Source organism: Equus asinus, chromosome 9 (assembly GCF_041296235.1).
Source record: "Equus asinus isolate D_3611 breed Donkey chromosome 9, EquAss-T2T_v2, whole genome shotgun sequence".
Lineage (NCBI taxonomy): Eukaryota > Metazoa > Chordata > Mammalia > Perissodactyla > Equidae > Equus > Equus asinus.
In genome coordinates, this window is record NC_091798.1 from 34,623,177 (window position 1) to 34,648,245 (window position 25,069).

General features: G+C 40.8%; 2 protein-coding genes and 1 pseudogene across 6 annotated transcripts in view; 2 read left to right on the forward strand and 1 right to left on the reverse strand.

Annotated features, from left to right (window-relative positions):
• The window catches only part of RBM27 (RNA binding motif protein 27), a 68,503-nt gene extending 64,185 nt beyond the window's left edge, over positions 1-4,318 (reverse strand). For 2 of the 4 annotated variants that reach the window (XM_014854793.3, XM_014854792.3), the window contains exon 1: positions 4,042-4,303. In XM_014854793.3, coding sequence (XP_014710279.2) covers positions 4,042-4,100 — 59 coding nt within the window. In that variant the 5' untranslated portion in view covers positions 4,101-4,303. Of the gene's footprint in view, positions 1-4,041 lie in introns of all 4 variants that reach the window. The other 2 variants (XM_014854791.3, XM_014854790.3) reach the window with 2 other exon arrangements.
• A 3,752-nt stretch (positions 4,319-8,070) lies between these two features.
• On the forward strand, positions 8,071-8,321 carry LOC139046280 (small ribosomal subunit protein eS27-like; annotated as a pseudogene).
• An 8,911-nt stretch (positions 8,322-17,232) lies between these two features.
• Positions 17,233-25,069, forward strand: part of LARS1 (leucyl-tRNA synthetase 1) — a 60,253-nt gene continuing 52,416 nt past the window's right edge. The window contains exon 1 of one of the 2 annotated variants that reach the window (XM_070517255.1): positions 17,233-17,403. Coding sequence is in view for 1 of the 2 variants with exons in the window: in XM_070517254.1 (XP_070373355.1) it covers positions 17,538-17,543 (6 nt within the window). In the remaining variant the exon portion in view is untranslated. Of the gene's footprint in view, positions 17,544-25,069 lie in introns of both variants that reach the window. The other variant, XM_070517254.1, reaches the window with a different exon arrangement.

The window sequence follows — 25,069 nt, forward strand, 5'->3', positions numbered from 1 at the left end:
TTTCATATTTCAAAACCATAAAACTTCATTTATATTTAATGAGTCTGAGGTACACAAAGCACTTTTTACAGTCTGCATCATTAATACTCGTATCATATTTGTGAGGTAGGTAAAAGGCTAATATAATTAACTCTATTTCATAGACAAAGGTTAGACAGTATCTCCAAAGTCACACAGTGAATCTAAGATAGATATAGAACTAGAAACTAAACGCTCTGATTCATGTAACAATGCTCTACTAGAATAGATGGATGAATGCAACTGTCCAAAAAGTATTAGAAACCCCACCACTGTTTGTAAAACATATATCAAGACAAACTTTTACAATTAGCCAAGTAAGCAGTGGCGAATTATATATGTTTATATATATTTAATATATACAATATAAACAATTTAAAACATTCCCCATTAAAGATGACAGTTTTGGGTAGAAACACATTTCTTACTGAAAAATGCTTGCCTGAACTTTTTCTTAACTTGTAGAAATTTCTTCAGCAATTCATTTATCCCTAAATTTACTTAGAACCTTACTTTTAAGGGGTTCACATACTTAAAAGAAGCAGTTATTCTGACACAAAGAAACCACGACATCTCCTAATTATGCATAATCCCTACATAGTCTCCATAACTAGGATATCTAGGATATTTTGAAAGTGAAGAAAGATGAGGACCCCAAAGAGATCCATGAGTTCAGTCTGCTCATGAAGCAGTAGGAAAAGAGACACTGTATAAACTTCTTGACTAAGATGGCGTCTCTCCCCTTTACTACACTGCCAACAAAAATGGTACCGGGTTTTTCCCAGTCAGTGAAGGAGTCATTTCTTCCAGGCTCCCTCCTTCTGTCTTTTCTCTAGATTATGTTCCACATCTACAAAAGGAGTGGAAGGTAACAGATAAGCTCTAAGAGCACATGATATTTCTAATTTGTCTGCAGGGAATAATCACATGTAAACTGGATTGATTTAGAAATATCCCATTACATGCCTTTGTTTAACCAGTGACAAGATGTAACTTGCTTAAAAACCCCTAAAAATTAAAAATGTCATATATTTAGTTAACTGTAAATTAAGCTAAATAAGAAAGTGCGATAATCACGTGTACAGCCACAGTATGATTCCAACTTCTCCACTGAAACTACATTATCTGAAAGCCTAACAACTGCTCTGAAATGTCATGTTGCAGCAACATGCCAATCTGTCATGAAAATTTTCTTGAATCTGGAATATGCAAAAAGTAAATTTACAAATACAATCCACTTTAGCATATCATTTATTACATTTTACATTTGTCTAAAGAAACAAAAAATAATCTCTCATGACAACATACTAAGAACAAAAATGTATGTGATATCTCCATTTGCATTTACTATTTCATATTAACACTCCCATTCAAAACCATTACTTAAGTGAGTTAAAAATAAGTATTTTTATTTTTAGTTCTAGGAATGCCACCTATACTATTAAAGTCTAAGTAGTGATTCTAGGCCTTTTTTAACTCTAAAAAGGTTACAAAACTTTTTAAAAAAGAAAAGAAAAGAAGCATGATGTGTGCTTTAAGTTGAACATGTAACTCAAAACAAATGGGGAAATCAAACTCAATCATTATGAAAGATAATTTTTACCCATGAAAATTACAAAATATCTATGAATGCTTAGTATAAATAGCCAAAAAAGCCTAGTGAAAAACACCCTTAGGAAGTTTAACTTCCTACCCACACTAAATTGTGACATTAAGAAAAAAACTGTGGAACAGTGGTTAGGTTCGTGCACTTCACTTTGGCGGCACAGGGTTCACGGGTGTGGATCCCAGGAGTGGACCTACACACTGCCCATTAAGCCATGCTGTGGCAGTGTCCCACATACAAAACAGAGGAAGACGCACAGAAGATTGGCTGAGGGCCAATCTTCCTCACCAAAAAAATAAAAATTAAAAGAAATAAAATGATCTCTACCAACAAACAAAATCAGAACTTGTACAGAAAACCGTCACCAAAAAAATTTTCAAAAGGCAACAGAAATAGCAGAGCAGGTGTACAAAATCAAGAGATAAAGTTTTTTTTAATGTTAAATAACACTAAAGTAAAGAATTTTTTAAACAAAGGCATTTTTCTTTTTTCAGTCTTTTCCATATATGGTTGATTTCACTAAATCTATTTCATTATTTCCACCTTCACCACAATCCATCTCATCTTTGTGCTCCAAAACTTTTTATTGAAAAAAAGTATGATGCATACTCAAGAGGTCCATATTTTTCTACAAGACTTCTGAGTGTGTCCAAAAGTCATTTTCACTTTAACTAAACCATCGCTAATGTAAAACTCAGAAGCCCCTGGTGTACATTTATTCATACCTGTGCTCTATTCACACACTCCTCATCCTCAGGATGCAAGTACCACTTCAGACATCAAAATTCCTCTAATGCTGCCTCCCTGATCCATCTTACCTTCACAAGACTGACACGCTGGACTACAGATGACTCTCTTCCTACGTGTTACCATCCCACCCCAAGAACCCAAAGTAGCAAAATGGCAAAAGTCAGTTAAGATTTCTCAGGAGGAGGAGGAAATAGATAAACAGGGAACAGGAAGTAGCTGTCTCCCAACAGGCCCAACTTTACCATACCTCCACACCTCCCAAACTACCCCTCATTTCCACCTCTGAAAAACTCAATTTTTCCACTAAAGCCATCTGATCTAATGAATCAAAGCCTGCCCATCTCTTCTCTACCCCTGTTCTTTCAAGGCAGCAAGCCCTCACCTCCAACAGGAGGATAAGGAAGAAGAAGAAATGAGGAGGGGGCAGGAAATGATCCCTCCCCTTTCCATGCTTTCTTTCCCAAGAGGACTAAAGATAGCATTGCTCTCCAACTCTCCAGTCAGCCTTCCCTCTCTTCCCTCCGGGAGATATGTTTCAGAGACTAGCTATACGCTAGTGTCCCAAATAAACACTCCACAATCCTACCCCCTTTAAAATGGTTCTAAAACAAAAAGATGATACCTCTCCTATTCCTTTCAAGCGTCCCAATATTTCTACAATACTATCCAATACTAAAAAACAAGCCCCTCCCATGTTTTTCAGCCCCTCAACAATAATCTTACACCCCAATATCTTCAGTTGCCCCCTCAATCTTTCAGTAACATTTACAAAACTCATTCTACTACTCCTTTTATTCCTCCAATACCTGTACCTAAAAATCCCGAGATGCTGCAGACATGTACATCCCTTTCAGCTCCTCCTCCAGTAACATTAGATACCAGGGTAGCCCTTTTAAGCCCCAGACTTATAAATGTCTCAATTTTTTTCCCAACCCTTAATGATATTTAAAAGTCATCAGTTCTCCCAGCATTATCAACTCCTCAATATTTTTAAAACACTTAATACCTTTCCTATCATACTTACCAGCTCCCCAACAATTCCTAAAATACTTCAATGCCCACATATCCCCTTCAACATTACCCCATTATTTTTCAAATCCTTCAATATTCTTGAACCCTGAGGGCTCATCAATAATCGCTATAAAACCTTCAATGTCCCTACAATCCCTTTCTGCCCTCATGTTTTTAAAAGGCCCTCGATACCCCGCTTCTAGATCTTTTAGTCCCGGAATAACATTGTTTGTAAAGCATTCCATATCCTGCTACTCCCTTCAAGATCCCAATATTCCCATTTAAAAATCCCTCGATAGCCCTGCTCTCTCCGTTCTCAAATAGCAATGTTTTTTAAATTCCCTCCCTATTACTGCTACCCTTTCCAGCACCCCGATTTTTATATTCAAACAGCCCTCGCCATCCTTGGCCCCCCCCGTCCCCCCTGTCCCCCCCCGCCTCCCCCCGTCCCACAGCCACACCGCCTCTACGCCCCTCGCTACCTCGCCCTCCCCCCCCGCCCCACAATGGTGATAGTACTACAGAGAAGACGTCGCCGGGACCTCCCGACCGCCGCCCCGCCGCTCCGCCCTCCCCCACGCCGCATCCCCTCCCCCACGCCCCCGCGGGCCCCCAACGCCCACGTTCGCGGCCCTGGCCCAGCCTGGCTCACTCACATAGGCTCCAGTAACTTGGCCAGCCAGGACTTGAGGGCATCCACATCCTCTATAAGCATGGTGCAGGGAAGGCGGGCTCGGCCGCCGCTCTTGGGTAGGCCTGCCGCGGGTCTTCCCTCGCCGCCTCCTCACGCCCTCTTCACAGCTCCGGGTGTCCCAGCCCACCGGGCATCTTAGGAGACTTCAACCTACTCCCCAAGCCGGGGCCTAACAGGAACTAACCCAAGAGCCCTCACTCAACCTAGCACGACGGCTCGGGCGGGCGGGAGATAGCGCCAAGTGGCGGGCGCAGGAGCCAATAGAAGAGAGAGGGCCGTGCGCGCAAAGCCAATGAAAAGGCTCGCTTGCCCCGCCGGCCGGTCGTACCCAGTTATGGAGAAGGGATATAGCAAGGTAGGTGGAGAGCTTACGTGAACTCCTGGTGCAAGATGGTATCTTGGAGAAGGTGCTGTGCCTCTTAAAGGGGCCGCGGCGCCTTTTTCGACCACGCTGCCGCCCGCCGCGGAATACCGGTGTCTGCTGCTGCGAGTGCCTGGGGGAACCCGGCGAGCCCCTCAGTCTGGTTCCTTCCTCACATTTTTCCTGGAAACACACACTCGTGTCCCGAAATGACTCAGCTGTAGTAAATCTGCAACACAACGTGCAATACGTTCACGTTCGACACATTGCACAGAATGCAAAATTTTACTTTTTTTCCTTACACACTCGTTTTGCTTGGCACACATGCTTGTATTTTTTGCCGCTGTGCTTAAATTACGCAGAACGTCTTTGAAAACCATGCCCTGGACTCCGATAATCCTCATTTTTAAAACGTGGCGCCGTTTTAAAACGGATGTAAAAAACTGAGGCCATTTCAATTTTACAGTATTTTTAGTATGTGCTTTTTTTAGGAAGAAAAACGATTCCAATATATTTTTGTTAATTCTCTTTTCGTTGCATATCTAAAAGTCAGTGTTTTGGTTTTTGGGTTTTTTTCCTGGGAGAATTTTGGTCAGCAAAAAAGTTTTTAAAAATAATTTTTTAAAAACTTAAATACCGAAATAGGCAACTTAGTTTGTACCAGATGAGAAATTCTTTTTGGAGTTTTGAAATCACTGGCGCTTGGCACTGGTGTTAGAATGTTTATTCAACAACAAATACTGAGCACCTGCTACAGGCCAGCACTGTGTAAGGCACTAGGATTCCAATGGTGAGCAAAACAAACAGTCCCTCCTCTTAGAAAGCTGAACGGTTTATGGGATTATGCACTATAGTAATAACATTTTGAAAGACTTGATGAGTACACACTTCACATAAGAGAGATAGGTCAACCGAGAATAAGCTTGAATACCGTATATTACATATACATAGAGCAAGAGTAGGCAAACTTTTTCTGTAAAGGGCTAGATAGTAAACATTTTCGGTTTTGCCGGCCATGAGGTCTCTGGCAACTACTCAACTCTGCCCTCTTGGCCTGAAGCTGGCCATATGTAAATGAATGATTCTGGCTGTGTTCCAATAAAACTTATATGAAAATTTCAACTTTAATTTTCATGTCACAACATACTATTCTCGTGATTTTTTTTTCTACTATTTAAAAGTGTAAAATCCTGGGCCGGCCCTGTGGCCGAGTGTTTAAGTTCATGCGCTCTGCTTTGGCGGCCCAGGGTTTTGCTGGTTCGGATCCTGGGTGCGGACATGGCACTGCTCATCAAGCCATGCCGAGGCGGCGTCCCACATGCCACAACTAGAAGTACCCACAACTAAAAATACACAACTATGTACTGGGGGGCTTTGGGGAAAGAAAGGAAAAATAAAATCTTCAAAAAGAAAAAGGTGTAAAATCCGTTGTTACCTAGCAGGTATACACTAGCAGGTGTACAGAAACAGGTGGCAACAGGGTTTAGCTTGCTGGCTGCAGTTTGTGGACCCCTTACAAAAAGTAATAAAAGTGAAATGCACTTAGAAATCATGTAACAACCCTCCTTCACTGACACCTCCTCCCTAACTTTGCAAATGAGGAAAAAAGCCCAGAGTGACTGGTGGTTTACCCAGAATCACACATCTGTAAATGGAGCACAGCAGCATCCAGAACTTCTGACAGCAAGCCCAGAGCTTTCTCACATCTGACAGTTGCCTCTTCTTCCCTCTCTCCTCTCCCTTTCTTCCTTTATGCTTATCTACATTTTTCCTTCACTTGTTTTTCCTAAGGAGATGAAGTGTTACCCCAAATGACAGAAATTTTAAAAGGAGATGTAAAAGTGATTTGATTAGGCCTAAGGCTAGGCAAGAACTTAATAGTATGATAAAAATGGAACAGGAGTTGGCTTTATCACAGTGAATCACTCCTCTGCAAGAATTTCAAAGTACTTTTCAAATGTATTTATACAACAAATCTTGCAGATCTTATTTCAGAGGTGAGGGTGCCGAGATACTGGCTTCCTAGTGACCAAGGGCATCGTTTAACCAAGCACATTACAGAGAGTAGAACAGACATTACAGTAGTAATATTTGGGTTCGGGAACCCTGGATAATTTTTTTCCTTTTTTCTAGTTTTCAAATTGTGATGTTATTATATTACTTTTATTTTTTAAAAAATTGCTTTTTCTCCCCAAATCCCCCCAGTACATAGTTGTATATTTTAGTTGTGGGTCCTTCTAGTTGTGGCATGTGAGATGCCGCCTCAGCATGGCTTGACGAGCGGTGCCATGTCCGTGCCCAGGAGCTGAACCGACGAAACCCTGGGCCACCAAAGCAGAATACGCGAATTTAACCACTTGGCCACGGGGCCGGCCCCTATATTACTTTGCTAAATTGAATATACTATATGTGTTAGGACTATTGCTTTGAATGTAGATATTGAACCCCAAACTGTATGTTGAGAAAGTAGCATCTGTACACAGTTGCTTTTCCAGAAGTGAAAGTGGCATACAGCGTAGTCAATCCCACTCCCATCCCTGGTTCAGATTTGGTCAGTAGCCATGGCCCAGAATTTTTCATATACTTCAGTTGGTAGCATCCATTGTATGCATAGAACTGATTCATCCTCAGTCCATGAATGAATGAGGCAGCCATACAGTTGTTAGGCTACCCTGAGTGCAATGCATACTTATGTGTATTAATTCAATACACTTATACTGAGTGCTGCTTGCCATGTGTCAGATTCTGTTCTCTGGGGTGGGGCAGAGACAAATGTTGGAAAAGTTATATCCATTTGGGAGGTCAGATTCTGGTGATCTAATAGGCATTGGAAGTAATCATAGCCAAAGTTGTTGAGTACATACTGTGTACTGGCCCTGTGCTAAATAATTCATTTGCCTCTCATCCTCACAGTACGCTGTATAATAAACAATATTCACAGACAAGAAAATTGCATCCCAGAAAGGTCATGAAGCTAATGAGTGGAAAGACCCAGGCTTCACCATGTGTGTTTGACTCCAAAGCCCACATCTATATCCTTCACTTAATCATCTCACTAGCAAACACTGAAATATAAACTATGTGGTTCATTCAAAATTAATTCACCAAACCTGTATTGAGCCCATTACTATCTATCAGGCACTATTCTTGGTAATAGAGAGCAAGACTGATTTTAAATAATTGTTCTTTCCCTAGTGAAAGTGGATGTTAAAATGGATACTTAACAAAGACTGACTTTTCTCTCAGTTTTATCTTCACAGGCGTAGAGAGAAAGAGATACCAATGTATCTAAGAAAAGAAGAAGAATATAAGCCATTGAAAAGAGAGAGTGGCTACAAGAAGCGTCATCTAAACCATTCTTCTTTAAGCCAAGTTCCCTTTCTTGGCTTGAGGGTAACCGGACCTCAACCAGGAAGAACTGCCAGCAGTGTGATTTCACATGAGTGTTGACAGAGGTAGATAGGCCTTCCAGAATCAGAGTAGATCATGCCCACAAATTGGTTTTTTGTTTGTTTTTTTGTCCTTATTCTCCACACTAGGCTTGGAGTTTTCCTAGGAGAACTATGTTATAAGGGTTTTTTTTAAAAAGTTGCTTCACTTCTCCAGTAGTGCTGACTTCCCTGCAAGAATATGCCTCTTGCAAAGGATCCCTTCATCCCTCTCCAGAAGAGAAGAGGAGATGCAAGAAGAAGCGCCTGGTGCAGAGCCCCAATTCCTACTTCATGGATGTGAAATGCCCAGGATACTATAAAACTACCGCTGTCTTTAGCCATGCACAAATGGTAGTTTTGTGTGTTGGCTGCTCCATTGTCCTCTGCCAGCCTGCAGAAGGAAAAGCAAGGCTTACAGAAGGATGCTCCTTCAGACAGAAGCAGCACTGAAAGCACCTTGAATCAAGATGAGTGGGAAACCATCCCAATAAACAAATTTTGGATTAAAAAAAAAGTTGCTTCACACTACATACCTAGAAAAATGGCTCATATAAAAAAACTGAAATGCTGATAAGAATGCAGAACAACTGGATCACTCATACCTTGCTAGTGGTAATGTAAAATGGTACAGCAACTCTGAAAAACAGTTTGGTATTTTTCTCTAAAAACTAAACAGGCAACTACCATATGACCCAACAATTACACTCCTGGGCATGTATCTCAAAGAAAAGGAAACTTATGTTCACACTCAAAAACCTGTATACAAATGTTTATAGCAGTTTTATTTATAATAACCAAAAACTGGAATCAGCCCGGATGACCTTAAACAGGTGAATGGTTAAACAAACTGTGATATATACATACCAGGGAATGCCACTTAGCAATAAAAAGGAAGGAACTATTGATACAGGCAACAGTTTGGATGAATTATGCTGAGCTAGCATAATCGCCAAAGGTTACATATTGTATGGTTCCATTTATATAATATTTTGAAAATTACATAATTTTAGGAGTGGGGGACAGAGATGGGGGAGTGGAGGAAAAGTGGGAGTAGTTATTGAAGACAATAAGGAATCCTTGCGTGTTGGAACTGTTCTGTATCTTGACTGTAGTGTGGATACAGGAACCACAGGGGTGATAACAGTGTGTAGAATTAAATTTATATTTATATGTGTATATATACACGCACACGCAAATATGCACAAATGAATACACCTAAAACTTGTATCAATGTCAACATTCTGATTATGATATTATACTATAGTTTTGCAAATGTTACCTTTGGGAGAAATTGGGAAAAGTGTGCAAGAGTTCTCGCTGCATTATTTCTTACAACTTCATATGACTCTACAAGTATATCAATTAAAAAAGAAGTTGCTTCAGATGTTGAGAGCAGTGTCAGCAGGGAGAAAAGATTGAAAGTGGCATCTTGGGTGTACACATACCAAAAATAGTCCTTGCCCTATTCTCTGAGGGCTCCATGGATTCCCACTGGACCTGTGTGGGGACACAGGTCTGACATTCTTGCAGATTAGAAAACGATCCAGGAGAAATGTGTAAAGCTCCACTGCAGTAGTGACTTTTTTTTTTTTTGCAGCAGGAATCACAACAATAGTGGACTAACCAGTCTCTGGTTCCCTCTGATTATCCCTCCGATATGAGAAGAGAACTGCCCTCTCTTCTTTGGACTGAATAGCCCCTTAGGATTTGAACACATCAAATAATAGTAATTCATACTCCTTGTGTGCCAGGTGCTCTGCCAAGCAGCTTTGCATGGATTAGCCTCTTTCAGGTCCTGCGTTCAGCCTTTCTTTCTTTCTTTCTTTCAAGAAATATTGATTGAAAACCTATCATAGGCAAAGCAGTGTTATAGGCCCAGGGGATACAGCAGTGAAGAAGACAGGCATTCTCTTGGAGATCTGTTTTAGCAGGAGGAGAATCATGACAAATAACTATATAATAAGTCAGGTGGGATACGTTCTACAAAGAAAAATAAGGTAAAGAGAGGGGATAGAGAGTGATGGGGAAGGTTTAGAGGCAGTAAGGGTGTTAATCATCTCGATGTCTGGGAGAAGAGCTTTCCAGGGAAGTGCAAAGACCCTGAGGCAGGAAACAACTTGGCCTGTTTGAGGAAAGAGGGGAAGGAATGGGGCTGGAGCAGTGTGAGCCAGAAGGACAGTGATGATAGAAGAGGTTAGAGAGGTAGTTATAGGCCAGATCATGGCACACTTTTTGGTCATGGGAAGGACTTCGGATTTTTATTCTGAAAGAGACTGGAAGACACTGAGAGTTTCAAACAGTGGAATAAAATAATCTGATATAGTTTTTATTTTTTTTAAACAGGATCACTATGGCTGCCTTATGATGATCAGACTGGAGGGGACAAAAGTGGAGGTCAGGAAACCAGTTAGGAGGCAATAATCCAAACAAGAGTGATGATGGTTTGGACTAGACAAGCAGTGAAAGAGATGGTAAGAAGAAGTTGGATTCTGGATATATTTTGAAGGTAGAGTCAACGACTTTTGCTGACAGATTAATTGTCAGTAAGAAACACAAAGAGGAACAAGAATGACACCAAGGTGTTTGGCCTGAGTAACTGGCCCAAGACGGGGAAAATGAGGGAGGAGCAGATTTAGGGAATGGCTAGTAGATCACAAATTCATTTTTGGACATAAATGAGATATTAGACATTGTCTGAGACATTGTGGTATCCAGCCTCCAAAATGGCCCGCAATGATCCTCACCTCCTACTGTTCACATCCATGTGTACTTTCCTCCCACATTGGATCAGGGCTTGTCTGTGTGACCAATAGAATACAGTAGAAGTGATGGTCATTGACTTCCAAGGCTAGGTCATAAAAAGCATTGTAGCTTCCACCTTGGATCTCTTGATCTGGGGAAAGCCTGTTGCCATGTCACAAGACACTCAATCAACCCTGTGGAGAGTCCCATGTTGAGAGGAACTGAGACCTCTTACCAACAGCCAGGACTAACTTCTCAGCCTTATGAGTGAGCCATGTTACTAGCAGATCTTCTAGCCCCAGTCAAACCTTCAGATGACTGCAGCCCTGGCTAACATCTGACTGTAATCTCATGAAAGCCCTCAAGCCAGAACCACCCAGTCAAGCTGCTCCCAAACTCCTCACCCACAGAAACTGTGGAAGATAATAAATGGTTATTATTTTAAGCCACTGATTTTGGGGGTAATTTGTTAGGCATGATAGATAATCAACATAAAAATCCAAGTGCAGATTGTTAAGTAGGCAATTGGATCTGTGAGTCCAGAGATCATGAGAGAGATTGAGCCTGGTGTTAAAAATTGGGGATTCATCAACATGTAAATTGGGTTTAAAACCATAGGCCTGGATAAAATCATATAGGCAAGTAAATCTAGAAAGGAAGGCCATTAGGGCATTCTCCTATTTAGAAGGAAGGTGAGTAACATCCGGTAAAGTAGACTGAGAAGGCATGGCCCAGTGTGGCAGGAGAACAGAGAGATGAAATGTGTCTTAGGAACGATGGAGTTTTCAACTGTGTCAAATGTAGTTCTTGGATCAAGTAAGATGAAGACAGAGAACTGACCATGGATTTGGCAGCATGGTGGTTATTTATGACCTGGACGATCACATAAAGTGAAAAAGGTGAACACCTGATTGGAAAGGGCTCAGGAGAGAAAGGGAGGAGATGAATTAGAGATAGTATGACAGTTCTCTTGAAGGGTTTTACTGTAAAGAGGAGCAGAGCAATGAAGGTACTAGACGGTGTGGTGGGATAGAGAAGATAGGGTTTGTTCGCATTTTGTTCTGTTTTTCTTTTGCTTGTTGTCTACTTGCTTGCATTAGGTGAGAAGACATGCATAAATGTGGCTAGGCATGATCTAGTAGAGAAAGAAAATCTGATGATATGGGAGGTAAGGTGGGCAACTGCAGGAATAAAATCTCTTAGTATGAAAAGACAATGGGATTTAGTGTACAAATGGAGGATAGGTCTTAATAGAAGCCCTGATTGATTGTTTATGATAAGTAGAAGAAACAGCACGTGTTAATGAATGGAGGTATGATGGTAGATGTAGTAAAAGGAACTCATGGAAGTTCTTTATTGATTGCTTCTATTTTTTCAGTGAATTAAGACGCAATCATCAGTTGAATGTGAGGAGAGGGTGCTAGATATTTGAGAAGAGAGGTTTGAGGACAAAGCTTCTTTGGTTTTTCAGACATTTCAAGCTCCTTCTCATCTGAGGGCCTTTGCACTTGCTGGTCCTTTTGCCTGGAACTCTTTTCCACACAACTTTGTATGGTTGACTTTTTCTTGTCAGCTCAAATATCACCTCCTTAGAAAGACCTTCCTTAAGCATCCAACCTAAATTAATGTCCCACTTTCCTCTTCTAGTTATTCTCTATCGCATAATCCTGTTTTATGTTTTTCGTAGCATTTTTCATGGTTTGAAACTTTTTCATTTATTTTTTCTTTACCTCACTCTAACCAGAATATAAATTTTAATGAGGTCAAGGATTTTGTCTTCCTTGTTCACATTATATCCTTAGCACTGAAAACAAAACCTGGCGTATAATAGATGCTCAATACATATTAATGAATGACTATTATCATCATCACAACAATGTTACTAGATAAGTACTATTATTATCACCATGTTATAGGCCCAGACAGGTCAAATGATTTGCCCAAGGTCACACAGCAAGTTTGGAATGGGGGGAAGGTATCCATAATTCAGAGTGAGACAATCTGACACTAGAGCCCACACTCTCAGACACTATATGGAATAGCATCTAGAGGAAGATACTGACTTCTGGCTACTAAGATATTGGGACCCTGACCAATTAATAAAAAAAAAAAGAGTAGGACCATGGTTGTGCCCCCAATTTATATAGTTTAGACCAGTCTAATTTCATTGACACTATTTTTTCATATGTAAAAATAGGAAAGTTAAACATAAATGCACAAAATAAATTTAAAAAATATAGTCACCGAAATTGGAATCTCAATAATTTGTGATTGTTTGTCTTTACCTATTTCTTTGTTTTTCCTCTTCCCTTTCTTTCTTTTTCTCCTTCCTTTTTTCTTTCTTTCCTTGCTTCCCTCTTTCCTTCCTTCCCTCCTTCCTTCCTTCTGTTTCATAAGGAACCCTTAGGCTGCTCTCCAATGGCAATGGTAATGGTGGTGGCAATTTGGAAAGGTAGGCTATGTAGGAATCCCAAGCGGTGTTTTGATGACTCAGGTGTCACATTTCCCACAGGAGCCTATGACACAGCTGGTGATGCTCTGTGGAATGTTGACAAGATGGCAGGCTGAAGCTTGTGGATCCTGAGTTTGGAGTAGCATGAGTGAGTGATTTCTAATTCCTAAGACTTACAAATATTGCTACTTTAGGAGACATCTAGGCAACAGGAGTTTCTCAAAATTTTGGTACCTGAGAAGTGCAACTTTTCTCATTTGGTTACATATATCTAAATATAAAAGTCTCCCTAATCAACGTGGCTACTTAGTCCTATCTCATGTTAATCGGATTTAGAATTTCCATCAATTAAAAGACTGTCTTAGCCCATTTGGGCTGCTATAACAAAATACTGCAGACTGAGTGACGTGTAAACAAAAGAAATTTATTCTTCACAGTTCTGGAAGCTGGATGCCTTCATGGCCTGGTGAGGTCCTTCTTCTCAGTTGCACACTTCTCTTTGTATCCTCATGATGCAAGGAGGTGGGTGGGGAGCTTCTGGGTTCTTTTTTATAAGAGCACTAACCCCATTCATAAGGGCTCCATTTTCCTGGCCTAAGCACCTCTGAAAGGCCCCACCTCTTAATACCATCACATTGAGCATTGTGATTTCAATATATGAATTTGGGGAGGAGGGATACAAACATTCAGACCATAGCACTGATCAAACTGGCTTCCAGTATTCTCCACTTTTCTTTCTTTCTCTTTAGCTTAATATTTCTTGAGCACTTACTGTGAACCAGGCATTGGGTTAAATGGTGTAGCTTGTATTATTCTCACTGCAAACCTAAGAGGTAGGTATTATCATTATCCACATTTTACACGTGAGGACTCAGAGTTCTGAGGTTGAAGGAACAGAGATAGCATGGTCAGAACCTCAATTCAGACCCAAGCATCTTACTCCAAAGCCTCTGAGCACAACCACCTCACACACTCTTCCTCTGCTGTCCATTAGCTGCCAGAGGTCACAAACAGAGCAACCCGAGGATCAGCTAAGCCCATATGTCCTAGAAGGATTCTTCTTCTCTTTATTCTCATTGTTTGTATCATTAAAAAAAAAATCTGTTCACCATTTGGGAAGTGTAAAAGTAAAGGTAGAATGCTAATGTAGGAAAAAAACTACTTAAAATCAAAAGGTGTCTAATAGGGTAGGGAAGTGACCACCACATTCATTGAGTGCTGCACGTCAGTGGAACAGAAATATCAAAAAAAGTGCCTACAATTCCTTCCTAGACTGTGTCATCTAAAGGTAAGGAAGTTAGGTAAATATGCATGAAAAACAAAAACAAAGGAATTCAGAGACAAGCCAAAGCTAATTATAGCTTCGTGGATCTAAATTTAGAAATCCTGACTCAATTGAATTGAGTAGAGTGACCGGTGGGGTGGGTTTGGTAAAAAAAAAAAAAAAAAAAAAACAAGGAGGAAGTGAGTTCTGTTGCGGAGTTTTAAAGAATGAGCTCGACATGGTCTGACAGTTGGAGAAGGTATACCACACAATGAAATGGTGCTAACTAGCTCAGTTAGGCTAGGGAAGAGATTACTATAGGGCACAGGTAAGCTTTTTCTATGTTAATCAGACTCATATTTATAGACCAATTTTCCTAGAATAATAATAAAAATAGCTGACATATTAAAGCGCTTACTATATGCCAGACATATATATGATTTATACACATTTTATTTCTTTAATCCTCATAGCAATCCTATGAGGTGCTTACTATTATTCCCTTATTTTACAGAGTGGTTAATTGAATTGCCCGAGGTCACCCAACTACTAAATGATGAACTCAGTCTGTGTGATTCAGAGCCTGAGCTCTTATCCACTCTGCTACCTTTCTAGTTTCATTTACCTTGAGAGGATGTTCCACACGGCATAGCAAAGAATCGATGATTCCCACTTAAAAAGCCATATTACTAAGCTGGAGTAAATTTCATTTTCTAAATGTCTCTTGAATCTGTCCATCTTTCTCCACCTTGACTGCCACCACCATCGTCTAAGCCACCATCACCTCTTATCTGGACAACTGCAACGGCCTTCTGCTTTCACTTTTGCTCCCTTCCAATCATGCTTCAGAATGATTGTTATAAAATACAAATAGGACCGTGTCTCTTCCTTTTTACAAATACTTCCATGGCCTCCTATCACTCCCATTGCTTCAATGTCTGCCTCTTCCACTAGACTGTATGTTCTATGAAGGAGGTGACTGTGTCTGTCTTGTTCAAATTTTGTATCTCCAACATCTAAGATAGTCTTGTACATAGTAGAAGCTAAACAAATTTTGTTGAATGAATGGAATCCAAATGACCCTTAAAAAAAAGAATATTAGTCACTTAAATATGAAAATTAAAAAGGGTGAAATTAGGGGCCTTAAGGTAGGTTTTTCATAATTTTATAATTTGTAGTCACATAATTACTTATTTTTTTCTTTAATGTCTCACACCCTTTAGACTGTAAGCTCCATGAGGGCAGAGACCATGTCTCTTGTTCCCTACTATATGCCCTCTATGTCAGCTTCACAGGAGTGCTCAATAAATATTTGTTGTATGAATAATTTCAATTACCAATGTGGATTGGAAGCTGATGAATCAAAGATGACAAATAGTACTGGTTAGGGAAGAATTGGAACAGGAAAATATAACCGTAGTTATAAAAGCTGTAGAGGATGAGGATTCTTTCATTCATTCAATCAAGTATTTATAAGACACCTACTATGTGCTAGACACTGTGCTAGGCAGCTTCTGCTGTCATGGAGCTTACAGTCTAGTGATAAATAAACAGGAAATCAAAATTCAGTGAGATAAATTTCCCAAGGAAGGGCAAGAAGGGCGTGCTTCAGGCAACATATAGGAGGGGATATTTATCCCAGACTTGGGATGTCAGAAAGTGATGTCTAAATGGTTGGTAGCTAAAGGAAGAGAGTGTGAAAAGTGATGCAGAGTATTTATATGTGTAAGAGCCCAGGGGCAGGAGAGCCACTGGTAGGTTCTCTTTAGCCTAAGATTCCTTCTTAACTTCCTTCCTCTCATCCAATAAATTTTTATGGAGCCCATACTGTGTGCCAGGCATTGTGTTAGGCCATCATTAAATTTGTATTTCAAATCTAGTTTTTTTTTTGAGGAAGATTAGCCCTGAGCTAACATGTGCCACCAATCCTCCTCTTTTTGCTGAGGAAGATTGACCCTGAGCTAACATCCGTGCCCATCTTCCTCTACTTTACATGTGGGACGCCTACCACAGCATGGCTTGCCAAGTGGTGCCATGTGTGCATGCAGGATCTGAACCAGTGAATCTGGGGCACCAAAGGGGAACTTGCGCACTTAACCACTGCCCCACCAGGCCGGCCCATCAAATCTAGTTCTTAAAAAATGCAAATAAATAAATATATATAATCTAAAATTTGTTTTTATTAAATTTTTTTTTCCCTTAGTCCTTTAAAAAGACCCACTCAGGGCTGGGCAACTCACCCCCCCCCCCCCCAAGTGCTTTGTAGATGCTTAATGAATCTTTACTGAATTAAGAAATGAACGCATGTGAGAGTTATATAACCACCAGAAAGTAAAAGCCTTGGATCAGCACTTCTCAATAGATTTTTCTGATGATACTGCACTGTCTGATGATACTGTAATCATTAGCTACACTGACTATAGAGCACTTGAAAAGTGGCTAGTGCGACTGAAGAACCGAATTTTAAATTTTATTTAGTTTTAATTAATTTAAATGTAAATGGCCACAATTGGCTAGTGACTATCGCATCGGACAGGACAGCCTTGGATGGCAGCACAGTTGCAGTAGTCTGAGCCTGGCAATGGGGGGACCAGGCAAAGTTTTAGTCTCTCGCTCAAAAATGGAAACTGTTAATAAATGGTTATAAAATGTCTAATTCTGGACTGTTTAATGCCACTGACAATAATAGATATCTGTGCACAGCAGCAAGCCATAATTAGCACTTCAGTCACTGAAGACTAATAAACCTTGCATCCTGGCATCCTGACAGACACCCAACCCGGCTCCACGAGGTGAAAAGGTTGAAGGCCAAAGAACTCCACCTTGGCCAGGACGAGCTCGCGGCAGCGAACTGCATCATGGACTTTGTAGTTCAACATGCGCGTGACGTCACTACCGGTGTCGCCTCTGAGTGGCTTATTGAGTCCACCTCCAGTATCTCGTTGTTCTCTGGGAATTGTATTCAATAGGTGCGTGCTGGACGTGGGCTCTATTGGCGTGGGAACTACAATTCCCGCCGGGCTACGAGATGAACTCGGCGCTAGTTAGTAGTGAGCCTGCGATTGCCTCATCAGGTGTGAAGCGTGTGCTTTAGTGTCTTGGGAGGCCTGGCTGCCCCGAGAGGGAGGGGAAAGGTTGTAACCACTCCTTTGAGGGGGGAATCGGCGAGGTCACTGTCGTGGGTTTGCAGAGTCGGCTGGGCGGCGCCATGGCGGTGAGTTTTGGCGGGAAGAGAGTCCCCTCGGCCGGGCCCTAGAACCCGGCTGATCTGTCTGCTTTTGCCAGAATCTAGGGCTTCATGTGGTAGCCCCTGTCCTGAAGGAGAAAATCCTTTTCTCAAGAAAGGGGAGGCCTTGCCCCCAACGCTTAAGGTGTGGCTGTTGTGAGGATGTGCCTTTTCTGGCCAGCTGATGAGCCAGAAAAACTGTCTTTAACTTTACAGGTTACTTACTGTCAAGTGAGTTATTTCACTGAAGTTTCTAAAACCGATTTGGAGAGAGAGGAATATGTAACATTCATTCCTCCTTTCAAAAAAAAAATTATTGAGCGCTTCCCGGTAAAACAGACACAAATATTTGTATTCATGGTGTTTACGTGTGTGCGTTCGTGTGTTCGTACGCGTGTGTGGGCTATATACGAAAACATATGGTAAACTATGTCTGGTGCTGATAAGTGCTATAGAAAAAAATAGCGCTGGAAGCGGGGACTAAGGAGTGCGGAGTAGGTAGAGTTGCAGTTTTAAAAGAGCAATCAAGAAAGGTTTTGCTGAGAAGGTGGCATTGTGGCAAGAGGGAGGTAAGGGCACAAGCTGTGCAACCACATGGAGGAAAAGAATTACAGGTAGAGGCAACAGTGTGAGTGAAAAGCAAGGAGGGTTGTGTGTCCAAAGGACTGACCCAGGGGAGATGATGGTGTATGTGTGTGTGTTGGGGCGGGGTGCAGGGTGTTAATTGCTGGATGGATGTAGGTCATATAAGGCCTTGTAGGTTGCTGATTGAAGAGTGTGTTCATGAAAGAATGAGAAGAGAGGGACTGGAGATAATGAGTATGACAACTCTTTTGACAAATTCTGTAAAGGAGAGTAGAGGAATGGGGTAATAGATCAAGGTCAAAATAGGGCCTTTTTTTTTTTTTTTTGGGGAAGATTAGCCCTGAGCTAACATCTGCTGCCATTTCTCCTCTTTTTGCTGAGGAAGATGGGCCCTGAGCTAACATCCATGCCCATCTTTCTCTACTTTATATGTGGGAAGCCTACCACAGCATGGCTTGATAAGCAGTGTGTAGGTCTGCACCCGGGATCCAAATTGGTGAACCCTGGGCCTCTGAAGCAGATCTGTGAACTTAACCTTTGCACCACCTGGCTGGCCTCTAGGGCTTTTTTTTCAGACAGGAGAAATTATATAATGTTTGTATGCTTGTGGGAATTATCCTGTAGAAAGGGAAAATTGATGGAGAAGAGAGAGAGAATTGGTTGAATGATGTTCCTGAATAGAATAAAGGGCATGAGATCAAGTGCATCAGTGGAGGGTTAAAAAGACCATACTCATCTACAGTAATAGGAAGGAATGCAGAATATTTGGGTACAGATGCATGTGGGTATGTAGACATGATGAGAGATGCTGTGGAAATTTTCTGTTCACTTCTGTTTTCTCAGTGAAATGGGAACCAAGATTATCAGCTAAAAATAAGGATGGGAAGGAAGTGTTGGAGGTTTGAGGAGGGAGAAGAAGGTATGAAACAATTGTCTAGGACATTCCTGTCAATAGAACTTTCTGCAGTGATGAAAATATTCTACATTTGCACTAATTTGGTAGCCACTAGCTACATGTGGCTATTGAGCACTTGAAGTGTGGCTAGTGCAATTGAAGGACTGAATTTTAATGTAATTTTAAAATTAAATAGTTACATGCGGCTAGTGGCCACTGTATTGGACAGTGCACACATTAAAGTTTGAGAAGCACTTGCCTACGAGAAGGAGTAACAAACTGGAGTTCAGAAATTGGAAGTATTGCTGTGCATCACTTGACGGTAGTGGTCGTGAATTTAAGTTGAGTCCAATCAGCATGGTTGAGTGTTTCTCTGCTGCCACTTTCAGCTGCCTGGATGAAGGAGCAGAGCAGGTGGATAGGAGGGTTGGTGTTTTGCCAGGCAAGAATCATGAAGAGAAAGGCAAAGGAGTGATTATACAGATGGACTTCAGGGAAGGCAGTGAAGACATGGGGTGGAAGGGGCTTAAGGATCAGTGAAGAAAGATCAGGATTAATAGGTCTCAGTGGGGTTGAAGAATTACTGGTGTTGGAATTCTAGCAGAGTCAGGAGCAATAAGATCAATAATAACATTTCTTATGTGTTTTGCTCTGTGTTTAGCTTTTTATTTGCCTTATCTCATTGAATCTTCTCGTTAATCTATCTGAGGTAGGCGCTCTTACTCTCTTCAGTTTACAAATGCAGGCTTAGAGAACTTAACTAACAGGCCCAAGTTCCCGTAGCTAGTACCTGATGAAAGTGGATTAGAACTCAAACAGATTGACTCCTTTTTCAGTCACCATGCCATACTGCTTTCCAGGAAAACCCATGCCTTCTGATTCCTGGTCCAGTGCTTTTTTTTGTTCCGAGCTGCTCAGTGCTTCCTCACCAATCTCACCCACCTCAGTAGTATCCTTAGCCAGGGTGGAATTTGCAGGCCCTTCTTTTTTTTTTTTAACCACCCATTGGAGGTGGTAATGAGAATAGGCTTTTCAGTTTGGAAGATCTTAATATATTTTTTTCTTCCTTTTTATGTACAAGGAAAGTGGCATTATTTTTGGTACACATTGTTGTTTCACTTTATTTACTTCTTGGCCTCTGAAAATATTCATGTATTATGCTGTCATAATACTGGGCTGACATTAGTTTTATGGAAAAATCCAATAAGAGGTGCTTTTAAGAAAGAATAAGAAACAATAATAGTTAAAATATACTGATTGCTTATTCTGTGCCAGGCATTAGTGTTTTACATAATTTTTCATCAGAACAACCCTGTAAAAGTAGGTGCTATGATTATCCCCATTTTACTCATGAGGGAAATAAGGCATCAGATCTACTAAGAGGCGAAATTTGAGGTCATTTTGTCCCATTCTGGAGCCCTTTCTCTTAATCATTATACTATTGCCAGTTAAACTAATTGGGAAATTTCTTTTGCAAACACCTTCCTATAAGGAAAGTTTCTAACTCTTTCCAAAGGAAACCTTACCACTAGTAAAGTATGTAAGACAATAAACATGGGATAGCATGTATAGAAAGTTTTTATTTTATAATTGAATTTGTAAAGAGCAAACTATAATTTTTTCACATCATAGAAATATTTATTTTATAGAGCTTTTGACTGTTTTAATCCCTTTTAGTTACATATCAGACTGTTAGAGGGGACGTGGGGATGTGATGTAATGAAGATAATACCCAACTTTAAAAAAATTGTTTTTGAACTTTTCATTTGGAAAATTAAATAGTGAACAAAAGAGAAATAATAATAGTATTATGTACTTCCATGTACCCGTCACCCAACCCCGATAATCTTGTTTCATGTATACCCCCCCTGGACCCTCCCCCTCCACTCCTCAAGATTCATTTTAAGCAAATCCCAGGCACTGTACCATTTTATCCCTACATATTTTAATGTTTTTTTAATGTAATAAGTTCTCTTAAAACAACCACAATACCATTTCACATCTAATAAGAAGCACAATGTCTTGTTCCTTTGTGATAATGGTTAACATTATTGAACATTTACCGTGGGACTGGCACTATGCTAAGTCCTTCATGTGTATGCGCTCTTTTAATTCTCATAATAATATTACAAGATAGGTATATATTACCCCCATTTTATAGATAGGTAGAGAAATGGAGGCTTAAGGAAGTTAAGGAACAGCTAGTAAGTGCTAGAGCTAGGATATGGCCAGAATACCAAGAGAAAGCAGAAATAGGAATCAGAAGATGAGAATTTTGTCCAACTCGACCATTTGCTGGCATGATGATCTCTGAGCCTCAGATTCCTCATCTTTGAAATGATAATCACTGCTCTGCCCACTTTTTAGGGTTGTTAAGATCAAATAAGGGGCTGCCCAGTGGCACAGCGCTTAAGTGCACACGTTCCACTTTGGCGACCTGGGGTTTGGATCCTGGGTGCAGGCACGGCACCGCTTGGCAAGCCATGCTGTGGTAGGCATCCCACATATAAAGTAGAGGAAGATGGGCATGGATATTAGCTCAGGGCCAGTCTTCCTCAGCCAAAAAAAAAAAAAAAAAAAGGAGGATTGGCAGCGGATGTTAGCTCAGGGCTAATCTTCCTAAAAAAATCAAACAAACAAAAAAGATCAAATAAGTTGATGTTCATAAAGTTTTAAGAACTGCAGAATATCATGAATATATGACAAAGTTTGTTGTCTAGTTCAGTGGTTCTTTACTGGGGGTGATTTTGGCCCCTGGAAAACATTTGGTCTGGAGACTCTTTTTTTTTTTTAAAGATTTTATTTTTTTCCCTTTTTCTCCCCAAAGCCCCCCAGTACATAGTTGTATGTTCTTCATTGTGGGTCTTTCTAGTTGTGGCATGTGCGACGCTGCCTCAGCATGATTTGATGAGCAGTGCCATGTCTGCGCCCAGGATTCGAACCAATGAAACACTGGGCTGCCTGCAGCAGAGTGCGCGAACTTAACCACTCGGCCATGGGGCCAGCCCCTGGAGACTCTTGATATCACAGTTGAGGGCTGTGCCTCTGGCATCTAGTAGGTAGAAGCCAGGGATGCTCCTAAACATCCTACAATACACAAAACAGTCCCTGAAAAAGGAATTATTCGACCCAAAATATCAACAGTTCCAAAGTTTAGGAACTCTGATCTAGTTAAATAAGCTTGTAACCAGTTAAAATAACCACTTGTCTTGTTGAGTATTAATGAAGAAATTGAGACTCAGGTGATCAAAGGACGTACTCAAGGTTATACAACAAGTTGGTGCCAGGACCAGTGTCAGGGTTCATTACAATCAACCTTTGAGGTTTTGAGGAACAGGTTTTTCTGAGAAGCAGAAGCCTCAAAGAAGAGTTTTTGAGCATTTAGCACGCTCAGTACCTTGAAAGGATATACATAGTTCTAAGTAATTTGTGAAGACTATTGCTTTCATGTTTTTCTTTAAAGTGGGCGACATGGTCATTTTTAAGCAAAAAATATTTGTCAAGTAACTTCTGTGTCTATGGCATTGTACTCAGTGCTGAGGTGACTATAAAAGTTCTAAAGGTTGCAGCCTAACTGGAGTTGACAACCTAACTGGGTAAATGTCTTCAGGATCTTTTGATTGTATGTGATGGAAGCCAACTCAAATTGGTTAAAGTAAAGAGGAATTTAGTAATGATACAGTGGAATTTCATGTGACCCACGACCCTACGATAGGAGGTACAACTGGGCTTCACGAGGTCCTAGATATTTTTGGTTTTGTGGGCTGCTTCCTCTGTAAAAATATTAAAAATTATATTTTATTATTTATTTATTTATTGAGGAAGATTACCAGTCCTCCTCTTTTTGCTGAGGAAGGCTGGTCCTGAGCTAACATCCGTGGCCATCTTCCTCTACTTTATATGTGGGTCGCCTACCACAGCATGGCTTGACAAGCAGTGTGTAGGTCTGCACCTGGGATCCAAACTGGCAAACCCCAGGCTCCCGAAGCGGAACGTGCACACTTAACTGCTGTGCCACCGGGTCGGCCCCTAAAAATTATATTTTACAACTGTGTTAGTACAAAGAGAAATATATTGATATTATATATTAAAGTGTTTTACCTCAACCTAAAAGTTCATTTTTTTCTTCTTGATTTTAAAAGAAATTAAAATATTTTTGTGAGCCCCTTAGAGTATTGTGGGCTCTAGGCACTGTGCTACTCTACCTGCAGGTTAATTTGGCCGTTAGGAGTTGTATACGCTGTTTTAAGGTCCAGGAGAAAGTGATTGACTTTCTTCTGCCCAAAACTCCTTTGCTAGAATCTAGTCACAATGCTCTAATCTAACTCCAATTCTGGAAACGTAGAGGAGTACACTTAACTGGCCCTGTGGCACTACCCTAAATAAAACTGGGCTCTTGTTGAAGAAATAGAAGAGGAAGGAACAATATTGCATAGGCAACCTGCTGTCTCTGCCACAGCTTATTTTTAAACGATAGTCCTTGTATATTAGAATTGAAAACAGGGGTTAGTGTCTATGGGAATAGAGAAACTTGTAACTTGCAGGTTACTTGTGAAGAAGAGGGTTTTGCAGTAAGAGGGGCAAAGGAGCTGAGAGTCTAAATGAAAGTGATTGGTAGAAGGAATGGAAAGGAGTGAATAAATTCAGGGCCTTACTCTTTCTTGGAAAGGGAAATGCCTTATGCAGCCACACTTAGTTTTGGAAATTCTTGGGAAGGAGTCCAAATTGCCTTGCGTCTTGATTCAAATATGCATCCCAGTTCCTAGTCTTATGTTATTTCTTTACGGCTACAATGTGCAAAAGCTGGCAATGTGTTATTCACTTCTCTTTCAAATCTTTAAATATTCAACAAATATTGAGAGGCTGCTATAAGCTAGACATCAAGGATGTAATGAGAAACAAGACACAGTGCCCACCATGAACAAACTTACAGTCCTGTGGGGAAGACAGACAGATGCTGACACTACTGTGCAATTAGTGCTATCATGGGGGAAATATTGGTAGGTAGGAATGTAGTGGTAAGAATGGCATCTCATAAACTCTTGGAGATTCAAGGTGCTGACACCTAAGGATGAAATAGCCAGGCAAAGAAATTGGTGGGGTATGAGGCAGAGAGAATAGTTTGAACAAAGGCCCAGGGGTGTGAGAGGGAGCTTGGCACATTTGGGAAAATGCAAGTGGCTTAATAGACCTGGAGTAGTGGTGAGGGGCTTGGAGGAGAGGGAAGGAAGAAGGGGGTTGGTGGAGATGAGACAAGAAGGGCCTTGAGTGCCAGGTTTAAGAGTATGGACTTTATTCTGAGAGCAGTAGAGTGCTTCTGAAGGGGAATTGATTTGATCAGATTTGTGTTTTGCTATAATTTCCACTCAGAGCAATTATGATCCAGTCAGGATTTATAGAAACAAAAAATTTACTTGTCGCTTTTATTTTCCTTTGGTTCCTAGAGGAACTTGTTATAACTTTTAAAATTATGGAATTCCTTCTCATTTCCTCTCTGCCTGTGTGGCAAAGTTCTTCCTTTTATCTATTTCACCTCCTTCTTGTAAGCTGACATTTCTTCTTTCTGTTGTTTGTCCTGCTTAAACTTACTTAAAAAAATAAAAAGGAATAGCAAACCATTCTCTGATTTAAAATATAGAAAACTGAAAATAGTAAAACTGAGTTGACAACTTTATGGTGGATTTGTACTAAATCTTCCATAATTTGAATACTATTAGTTATTTTCATTACCTAATACATAAAGTATATTTAAGATAGTTTTTGGAGAAATAGGGGTAAGTTTGAGGTCCTCCTCCCGCCCCGAGGAAGATTAGCCCTGAGCTAGTTGCTGCCAATCCTCCTCTTTTTTCTGAGGAAGACTGGCCCTGAGCTAACATCCATGCCCATCTTCCTCTACTCTATACGTGAGATGCCTACCACAGCATGGCTTGCCACACGGTGCCATGTCCGCACCGGGGATCCGAACCGGTAAACCTGGGGCGCCGAAGTGGAACATGTGCGCTTAACTGCTGCACCACCGGGCCTGCTCCAAGTT